The 10,317-nt window shown below is 43.1% G+C and overlaps 1 protein-coding gene across 2 annotated transcripts in view; it reads left to right on the plus strand.

Annotated features, from left to right (window-relative positions):
* Window positions 1-612: 612 nt before the first annotated feature.
* The window catches only part of DDX25 (DEAD-box helicase 25), a 19,224-nt gene continuing 9,519 nt past the window's right edge, over window positions 613-10,317 (plus strand). The window contains exons 1-9 of one of the 2 annotated variants that reach the window (XM_025893481.2): window positions 640-759; window positions 964-1,176; window positions 1,381-1,447; window positions 1,731-1,775; window positions 2,268-2,403; window positions 4,161-4,253; window positions 4,338-4,440; window positions 5,907-6,021; window positions 6,998-7,175. In XM_025893481.2, coding sequence (XP_025749266.1) covers window positions 1,748-1,775; window positions 2,268-2,403; window positions 4,161-4,253; window positions 4,338-4,440; window positions 5,907-6,021; window positions 6,998-7,175 — 653 coding nt within the window. In that variant the 5' untranslated portion in view covers window positions 640-759; window positions 964-1,176; window positions 1,381-1,447; window positions 1,731-1,747. Of the gene's footprint in view, window positions 760-963; window positions 1,177-1,380; window positions 1,448-1,730; window positions 1,776-2,267; window positions 2,404-4,160; window positions 4,254-4,337; window positions 4,441-5,906; window positions 6,022-6,997; window positions 7,176-10,317 lie in introns of both variants that reach the window. The other variant, XM_025893480.2, reaches the window with a different exon arrangement.

The following is a 10,317-nucleotide window of genomic DNA, read 5'->3' on the forward strand; positions in this document are numbered from 1 at the left end:
GTACCAGCATTAAAATTAAAACAAGCCGGTATGTGGAAACATCACAGGTATTAGAACAGGGGCAAAAGTTAGAACCTGAACAACTTTACTTCCTCTTCTCATCTTTCTCATTTGAATTAATTTGTCAGGTGAAACTCACCCATTTTGACCCTCTACTTTCCTATGAAATTCTCTGGTCTTTCTGACATCTAGTAACGTAGAAGCGGATATTTCGGGGAAGCATGGGCAGGAGTGCTTGAAGCCACCGGGCGGGGGCGGGGAGCGGGAAGGGTCCAGCCTCACCGCCCGGAGAATTGCGTAGTAAGTGGTGGGTAAGGGAGGTAGGTCTCTCGAATCAGTGCGAAAATTGCTGCGGCTTAGAATCTCAAGCTGTTGCTGGCTTAGCAGAGGTCAGGAGCAGGCGAGTGTTCACGACACTGGCGCCCCGTCTCGGGTTTCTAACACCTGGCGCCGAGGCGCGGCTGGTCAAGTGCAAACTTGCCTCTGAACGCTGTTCTCCTTCCCCCGCAGCCCCCACCTCCTCTCCTGGCTCCGCCCCCCTCTCTGGAGCTCCCGCGCCTGCGCGCCGCGCCGCGGGTGGTCGCGGGCGCGTCAGCCTGCCCCCAGAGGAAGCCCATTGGCCGCTGGCTGGAGCCGGGCGCTGCCTCGTGCCGGGGGAGGGCGCACGTGCTGGGGGCGATAGCTGCGATCGCGGCTATGGCGTCGTTACTTTGGGGAGGCGACGCCGGGGCGGCGGAGAGCGAGCGGCTGAACAGCCATGTAACCGCCGCTGAGCCGGGGAGGGCAAGTGGGCGGGGGCCAGAACCGCGCTCTGAGAGGGAGATCTGCCAGGGAGGGCGGGAGGAGAGAGCCCCGCTAGCGTGTGGGATGGGTGTCAAATGGTGCAGGGGAGATGTGGCAAGGATGTGGGGAGGGCCGGGGGCAGGAGACCCCGAGAGAGACACGAGACCTTTGGTTTGAAAGGGCGAAATGAAGACCCCTAGAAGTCCCGGGAGAGAAAGCAGCTGGTAGTCCCAACTAGACCTTGGAGTTTTCTGCTCTCCCAATTTGACCATTGGGCCTCGGCTAGCTTCCATCTTACCGACCACCACGCTTTGCTACCCACATCCCTTCCTCGTGCTGTGACCCCCAAGGACTGCCACATTTAGATTAGAGGACTGTAAAGAGGCACTTAAGGTACAGGGGCAGCAGAAAGTCTCCTTCGATTTTAGCATAATTCATAGCGGTGACCTATTCCTGAAAAGAATCCAGTGTCAGAATTAATACCTGACACTGCAAAGGAGACAATATTCGGGTGGGTCCCTCCCTGCTAGGGGGGTGCACTGGGCTGCTTGGTGGCTTGCTTCCTAATATTGGTTGAAATTTGTGTCTTTTCAATAGTTTTCAAACCTCATCCATCCCCGGAAGAACCTTCGGGGTATTAAGAGTACTACAGTCCCAAACATAGGTGAGTGCTATTAGATAAAGCAGATTGGCTTTTTATTAATTAAAATTAATTTTATTTATTTATTTATTTATTAAAAAGCATTGCTTTCCTCAGGTCCCTGGCAACTGAAATGCCTCTGGCTCCCATTAACTGTCAAGGTCCTCCACTACCTTCCCAGTCTTTTAACCCACTCCCTCATTGAATGACCCTTGCTGTCAGTGCATACTGTGGAGATGGTGAGATACTGGGATCATACACTTTAAATTTCTGTTTGGTATTTATTGTTTCTCTTCCATTCTTTTAGATGGTTCTATTAATAACATGGAAGAAGATGTTGAAGAAGATGTAGGTAGGAGATAAATTTATTTGTGTGTAACCTAGCACTCTGTATCAGTTAATCATGATTTTTCACAATGTGAGCGAATAATATAATCTCAATTGGAAAAGAACTGTCTTCTGTTTTCTTTATAAATAGTGACTATCAGAAGAAATACTAAATGAGGAGTAGGCCATATTTCTTTAGGGGAAGTTGAGATGGAATAATGCAGCAATGGGTTAAGGGTTTTCAGCTGGCAAGGAAAAATTAGGTCTGGTGGTGATAGATGTAGGCTTGCTCAAGGTCAGAGGTTGGTATAGCAGCAGAGCATAAGAAACTGGATTCTTGTGTAGAAAGGAATTCTCAGTGTTGTCATTCTTTCTAGAACCTCCTTTTAGAGGGAAGATGAGAGTAGGAGCAGTTGCTTGACACACAGTCTCTGATTGGGAAGGAGCAATTTATTAGATTCATCTAGGAGGCTAGATTTTCTCCTGCAATATCTCCTTTTTAATTTTTGCTTTCTAGTGGATTTGGCAGCTAATTCACTCTTAAACAAGTTAATCCGGCAGTCCTTAGTGGAATCCAGTCACCGAGTTGAAGTCTTACAAAAGGATCCCAGCTCTCCACTCTACTCAGTGAAAACATTTGAAGAGCTGCGGCTGTGAGTATTTTTACTCATTTATTAGGGGGAAATTCCAGAAAGAATGGTACAGAACAAAAGAATCTAACAATAAAAACTCTCAGAATCCCCTTCATGTTCTAATAGTCAATATTAAAATGAGATGTGTACATTTTGCATGCAGTTGAAATATTCAAAAAGGAGGACTAGGGTACCTGAGTGTGCAGCAAATTGAGAACATCTTGATGGTAAAATATTTTAACCTTGCCATGCTAAGGGGGGTAGTTAAGCTCAACACAGCCATATTGCTATTCTCCGTACCATAGTATGGATATAGGGACATTGATGGCCCACATACCCTCCCTCACCCCCTTTAGATAAGTTATAAGCTTTTAACTTCCTAATTATATTTTGTTTCAGATGGTATTAAAATGAGTAACTTTCCCAAATGGGTTTGCATTTCCTAGGGATCTATCAACTAGCATTAAGGAACTGCATTTTAACAGGAAGAGTTACTGATAGGGACCTATGTAGAGGGGAAATATCCAAAATCCCAATGCCCCAACATTTTCTAAGTGGAAGAAGCAGCTTACCTATGATTAACAGTTGGCTGCCAGTAATCTGCCAAGTAACCAAATACAAAATATACATGTTGTTGAAGGTGGAAGTGTTCCAACCTAATTCATTTTCTCTTCTTTCCATCAACTATCATGAGACCCCAGGAAAGATGCATTTAAAAATGCTGGCTCAGGGGTGTGTGGGTTGCTCAGTCGGTTAAGCATCCAACCCTTGATTTCAGCTCAGGTCATGATCTCAGCGTTGTGAGATCAATGAGCCCTCCGCTGGGGTCTCCGCTGGGCATGGAGCCTGCTTAAGATATTCTCTCTCTGCCTCTGCCTCCCAACCCAACCCCCACTCATGTGTTCTCACTCTCTCTCTCTCTCTTTTAAAAAAAAAAAAAAAATGTTGGCTCAGAAGGATGAGGTAGTATTGTGTCTTCTGCTCCTAGACAGAACTGATGTAAGAATTACCTCAATAAAATTTTGTCTTCTCTGAAAATTACTTTAAAGAATCAAAGATTGTCATTAATTAAAAAAAGTTAAACAGTGTAGGCATCTGGCTGGCTCAGGTGGAAGAGCATGGGACACTTGATCTGGGGGTCATGAGTTCGAGCCCCATGTTGGGTGTAAAGATTACTTAAAAATAAAATCTTTTTTTTTTAAAGATTTTATTTATTTATTTGACAGAGAGAGACAGAGCAAGAGAAGGAACACAAGCAGGGGGAGTGGGAGAAGGAGAAGCAAGCTTCCCGCCGAGCAGGGAGCCCGATGCGGGGCTCAATCCCAGGACCCTGAGATCATGACCTGAGCTGAAGGCAGACACATAATGACTGAGCCACCCAGGCGCCCCTTAAAAATAAAATCTTTAAAAAAAAAAAAGAATACAGTAACTCTCAGTTTTCTGCTTGTGTGGAAAATAAGACTCTTCTGGCAAATTGATATACTTCTATCAGATGAGTTTTTCCTTTTTTGCTTGGGTCAACCAATGTTCCATGTTAGGCTATTATTACTGTCCTCAGCCTAGGCTTAAAGCATAGTTTATTATTTGAGTGGTCCAACTGTACAGGCATGATTGTGTATGTTTGGGAGTTGAGGTGTAAATTGTATATTTCTAGATACTACCTTTGAAGCTCAGTTGCAGAGTGGCTTAATTTAAAAATACACCTTTTGAGTTCATATTTCTGAGGCTACTGACCAATCATAGGGGCTTTAAGTATGTGCTTTTTTTTTTCTTGATAGGAAGGAAGAGTTATTAAAAGGGATCTATGCAATGGGATTTAACAGACCATCCAAAATCCAAGAGATGGCTCTCCCTATGATGCTGGCCCACCCGTGAGTTTCCAGGGCAGTGCTGTTCCAACTTGGTTTTTAGTCTGCTGTATGCAGTTTATGCCCAGGTGTCTCTCTTTTCTACAGACCCCAGAACCTCATAGCCCAGAGCCAGTCTGGAACAGGAAAAACAGCTGCTTTTGTCTTGGCAATGCTAAGCAGAGTTAATACCTTGGAATTGTTCCCACAGGTAAGAAAAGGTTGAGGGAGAAAGGGGAATGCTTGCAATGCCAGTGATATTTTAGTAATGGGCGATATTACTGCCATGGTGTGATAGCATTTCAAATAGACATTCTTTCATAAAATCCCAGAGCATTGGGCAGCAGGATGGAACAGTGATAGGAGCACAGGCTTTATAGTTTGGTTCCAATCCCAGCCTCTCTACTTACTAGTAGAATGTCTTAGGTGAGTTAGTAGAGCATTTCAAGTCTGTTTCCCTGTCTGTAAGGATAACATCTATAAAGGCATGGATCATTCCTGACTCTGAGCACAGTGCCTGGCTTGGTGAATGAATGAATGCCTCATAGGATTGTCCTATAGATTACATAATGTACCTCTTTCACCCTGTGCTTGGTCTGAAGTAAGCATTCACTAGTGGTGGCCGTATAGCTGTCGGACCAAAGAATCACCCCGCCCGCTGCTTCCTTTAGCAGAGGGGAGACTGGGGCTTGGAGAGGCACGTGTCTCACATGAGGTCACAGATGTCCGAGAGTGGCTGAGCAGGGACAGGAAGTGCACTTGCCCTTCTCTTGGTCTAGCTTCCACTTTTGGAAAGTGTCTGGTATTCTTTCCCTGTTATTTCCACGCTGTGCTCATCAACTCATGTGACAAGCTGACGACCTGAGTATTGAGCGCACCCCATGCAAAGGGTTCTTTCGGGAAGCTTACAGCTTGATCAGCAAGATAAGCTGTGGGCGTGGGTGACTGATGCCTGGTGTATGAAATTTTGTGCTTTATTAGATAGGTTCACTGAAATACATATTCAGGGTTTGGTACTGTGAATAAAAATTCTTCAGGAAAAGCTGGGCTTAAACCCATGTTGAGAAATGTGTGTGGAAACAGTTGTTAGTACCTTGTTTTCCTTTCCTCTGTATCACAGATCCTTAATCGAAGCCCATAAATGCATTAAGTATCATCAGTTTCTTCCATCAACATTTTCCTTCCTCAGCAGCCACCAGATATAGGGGGTTGGAGGTAACAAAGGAAAGAATTTTAGGGAATATTCTGCCAGAGGTGTATACAATGGATTGGATCAAGCAGGGAGTGTTCTGGAAACCAGCAGACTTTTAATAGCAGGCAAGAAATGATGGGGGTGACACTCAAGCAGTGATTCACCTTGCATTTCCTTTTCTTCTTGACTCCCAGCCTCCCTGCACCCCACTCTCTCCCACAGAAAAAAGCAGGATCTGTGGTTCTTCATAACTCTTTAGAGAGGAATATATAAAGGGTATTTCTCTGTCCTTCAGCCCCTTCTCCCTTCCCTTACTCGACATTCACCTCAGATCTATCAGCTGCTAAATTGTGTTCAACTGAAAATACTTTATTCAACCAAAATCTCCCAGTTTCACCTGTGTCTCCCTGTACGAATTTTAATTGTACTTCAGATTTGCACAATGGCTTTTGTGAGCCTTGTGACTTGCCCCTTCTCTCTCGCAGTGCCTCTGCCTAGCTCCTACTTATGAACTGGCTTTGCAAACTGGTCGTGTGGTCGAACGGATGGGAAAATTCTGTGTGGATGTTCAAGTGATGTACGCCATTCGAGGGAATCGCAGTATGTACCAGTAAGCCAGGCCTGGCAGAATTTTTAAATCCCGACTCGACCACCAGCAAGCATGTTCTGTACCTTCTCGGCTTTCTTGTCTCTAAAATGGGAGCTATCACAGCACCTGTGCCAAAGAGCTTTGACTAGAATTAAATGAACTGATGCAGATGCAGCACTGTGTACATGCTTGGCACGTAATAAAGACCCCGTACATGTTAGCTGCATCACTACCACATCCTGCAAAGATGATGGTTTTGGCTTTTTTTTGAGGCTCAGTTGTTTCGTGCAGAATAACTTGTACTGTGTTACGTTTTCATTAAAGTATTATGTGCGCGTAGCTGGAAAAGAAAGTCTTTAAAACAGAGAAGGTCAGAAGGTAAAGGTCTCGTCCTCCAAAAACCTGTTTCCAAGGATAGTAGTTTTGTTCACAGACTTTTGTGGTTTGCTTTCTTTTTTCGGTTCATACACATGTGGATGTACATGTATGTATTTGTTTTTGTAGAGTGTTTATGAAATTAGGAGCATTTTTTTCATAGTGTCTAAAAACGTATATGTTTTGGACATCATTCCATGTCCATTCATATAGTCCCACCTGATTGTTTTGACTAGCTTCATAGTATTCCATAATTTATTTAATGTAACCCATTGATAGACATTGTGCTTTTTTTCCACTTGGGGACAGTTGGTAGGTTTCTCACCACTGTGCCGGTGTTTCTGTAAGGCGGTGGGATTGCTGGAGGGTGGCTTTTTAACTGACCGTGGCGCAGAATCCAATAGGCAGGACTATTACTACCCTAAACCTAGAAACGGGGGGTTTATCCTAAAGCTCTGCAAAATCCAAATCCGCGATGACTCTCAGGGTTCACACCTGGAAAATCGTCACGAAATATACTTGCGCTTCACAGCCCAATGTTGCATGGCCCTGAATTGTGGACTGTGAGGGTCCTTTGCATCTGAAGGAGTCAATCAACCCTTTTCTCTCTAGTTCCCAGAGGCACCGACGTCACCAAACAGATTATAATTGGCACTCCTGGAACTGTCCTAGATTGGTGTTTCAAGCGAAAATTAATTGACTTGACTAAGATTCGTGTGTTTGTCCTGGATGAAGCAGACGTGATGATTGACACACAAGGATTCTCAGATCAAAGCATTCGTATTCAGAGGTAAGTTTCACATTCATCCTTTCTCTTCCTGGATCTTCGATCTGGAGGGGGAGTTTGATTTGTCTGCTGCTCCCAGTTGTCTTCACTGCTTGATTCCCCGCTTCCTTTGCCTCTAAAACAAATCTGGGCGTTCAGTATTTTCACCAGCTCAGCGGGCCCTTAGACTGCTGTCATTTTCCCACTTCTTTAGTTTGTCATCTTGCCTGATTGCTTTCACTGTTTGCTTTCATTGTTTTCACGACAGGCCTGTACGTGGAACCCAGCAAATCGTGCCACTAATTTTTCTAGTAAGAGCAAAAGTCTAAAGAGAATTTACTGAAGTCTGAGACGGCTACTGTGAGGCTAACTGCTAGAGAGAACACAGTAACCTGGAATCAGGAGCCCCGTGATCTAGTCCTGACTTTGCCTCTCATTTGTCAAGTAAATCCTCTTGTTTTCCTAGGCCTCTCTCTCAGGATCACCCAAGGGCCTTAAAATTACAGATTGCTGGGGCTAACCTGAGCCTCACTGGTTTAGAATTCTGGGATTGGGCTCTAGGAATCTGTATCACTTATTAAATTCAAATAGTACTAAGGGGTGCCTGCATGGCACAGTCGGTTAAGCATCTGACTCTTGGTTTCGGCTCTATCTCCCTCGGCCCCTCCCACTCATGCCCACCCCCCAAATAAATAAATAAATCTTAAAAAACAAAAAACAAAAAACAAACAGTACTGGAAGACCTGTAATGAAAAACAGTGCAGTGCTCCTTCTAGAGAATGCCTCTCTGTTCTGGTATTAACCCTCATAGTTTAAAGAGTATGCTCAAATGGCTATTTCTTAATGTGTCACTGTCTGCTGACTGCTAGTATAGGAAGTGGGAATCCAGCTCTTTTGTCCCACACCCTCTCCCCACCTTCCTGTCCCCTCTCCCACCTTGCTGTGGTTACAGTGTAAGAGTTGGCTACATTAATAGTGTTGTTATCATTAGGACATTATATTGTTCATTGTCACACAGCATATTACTATGATTATGTTTCTTCTTGTACAGCTGTTTCCCCTAGAATTAATAATTGCCTGTTTTCCTTCGTTTGGTTAGCATCACTGGGTAGGGACCCTTAATTTTTCTCTGCCCATTTCATCATATGTGTCGTGTGTCAGTGATATCTCCAAATAGGCAAATACATTTACAAACTCTGTCAATGTGTTTTTTTCCTGAAACTCTCACAACCTTTGTCCAGTTTCAGTCCACACTGGTCATACAGCAGTCACCGTAGGTCTCCCTGGCCCTCATTTACGGTTTGGAATCTCCTGTTTTCTGGGTGTTTTTCTTGGTTTACTGTCAGTTCACTCACTATCCAGGAGTATATCCTCTAGTGGCTTCCTTAAAATAATGTTGGGAAGTTCACTTTCTATCTCCCACATGTTTGAAAATGTCTTCATTGTGCCTGTAAATCTGATCTTTTGTTTGCTTGGATGTGAAATCCAAGTTAAAGAATTCTTCCCGTAAATTCAGAGTCAATGTTGAAAACAAAAATTTTTTTTTTTAAATACTATAGTTAATACTCTCAGTTCCAGTGTTGTTGCTGACAAGTTTAATGTCTTCCTGATCCCCAAACTTTTGTAGGTGATCTGCTTTTTTCTCTCTAGAAGCTTTTGGAATCTTCCTTCTTCACGGTACTCTGAAATTTCTCAATGATATGCATTGGCTTGGGTCCTTTTTATTCTCATCCCTTGTTCTAGACGTATAGTGCACTCACCCTGTTCATTTGTAAAACTTGTGCCTGTCAGATCGGGAAAATTTCTTAAGGTCATTTCTTTCCCTACAGTGACCAACGTTTTAGAAAGCAGGACACAGTCATGGCAGACAAAAAAAATATATAATAATATAGAAAAAATAGTCATACACGTGTGTTATTAAGATAAAAATATGGGAAATATATGTTTCTTTTAAATTATATATCACCCTATATTTTCTGTTACATAAATGCTACTATTTAAGCAAAACAACAGAACTAGTTAACAGTGGCAATTAGTCGTAATTATTAGTATGACTAATTAAATGAATAATATGTATGAGAAACAATGATATTTTATAATGTCATCTTTGACAGCAGTTTATTTTAATCTTTTTAAATTCATTATTGGATGCTTAAATTTTATACTCTGTGCCGTTGTATATTCTTAAGATACTCAAATATAAGACTTCTTACAAGGAGAATGTCAATACAGTAGGACTAATTAAAGAGCTGTTACCTGTGTTTAAAGACCCAACCAGCGGTGACCTATTTCTTTTTGTCTCGTAGTGAGGTAGGCTATTTCTACTCTTTCCCTTTCCTCTTCCAGTAATAATTCTTTGAACTACCTACAGCCTTCTTTTTTTGTATGTGGTGGGAAAACTGAATACAGTCCAATGTAAAATTCATTTTGACTTGGTAGCTCTGCTCTTAGCAAGTTCATGCTGACTCCTGCTATTAGTCCAGTGTGATGTCCTCTTCACAAAAGTGTTCAAGCATGGATTATTTAAGAGTTTACTTTCTAGCAACACTAGGTTTTTAAACACACCAGAATTCGTGTCTAGCTTTCTAGAAATGTCCACATCAACTCTGCAGGCTTTTTAGTAGATCAACTGTTTGTCGCTCTGATCCCTCGTGCTGAAAATCCACCATTTAGGTTATCCACATCTAAAATGTCCATCATTGGGTTGCCTGGGTAGCTCAGTTGTTAAGCATCTGCCTTCAGCTCAGGTCATGGTCCCAGGGTCCTGGGATCGAGCCCCGCATCAGGCTCCCTGCTCTGCGGGAAGCCTGCTTTTCCCTCTCCTATCCACCTTGCTTGCATTCCCTCTCTCGCTGTGTCTCTCTCTGTTAAATAAATAAAATCTTCAAAAATAAAACGTCCATTATTTTCAAACGCTCTGAAGTACATTAGCTACCATTGTGGTTCTCAGGGAAAATAGTGGTGAAGCACGTAGGCAATTTAGGCTTGGGAAGTCAAAGATGGATTCCAAGTTACAGTTTTTAGCAAAGGAATGAGAAAGTCTTGTTCAACTGGGCTGCCCTTCCTTCCTTCCTTCCTTCCTTCCTTCCTTCCTTCCTTCCTTCCTTTCTTCCTCCTTCCTTTCTTTCTTTCTTTCTTTCTTTCTTTCTTTCTTTCTTTCTTTCTT

The sequence above is a fragment of the Callorhinus ursinus genome, unplaced genomic scaffold, assembly GCF_003265705.2.
Source record: "Callorhinus ursinus isolate GAN/ISIS: 27379988/994484 unplaced genomic scaffold, GSC_fseal_2.0 scaffold19, whole genome shotgun sequence".
NCBI lineage: Eukaryota > Metazoa > Chordata > Mammalia > Carnivora > Otariidae > Callorhinus > Callorhinus ursinus.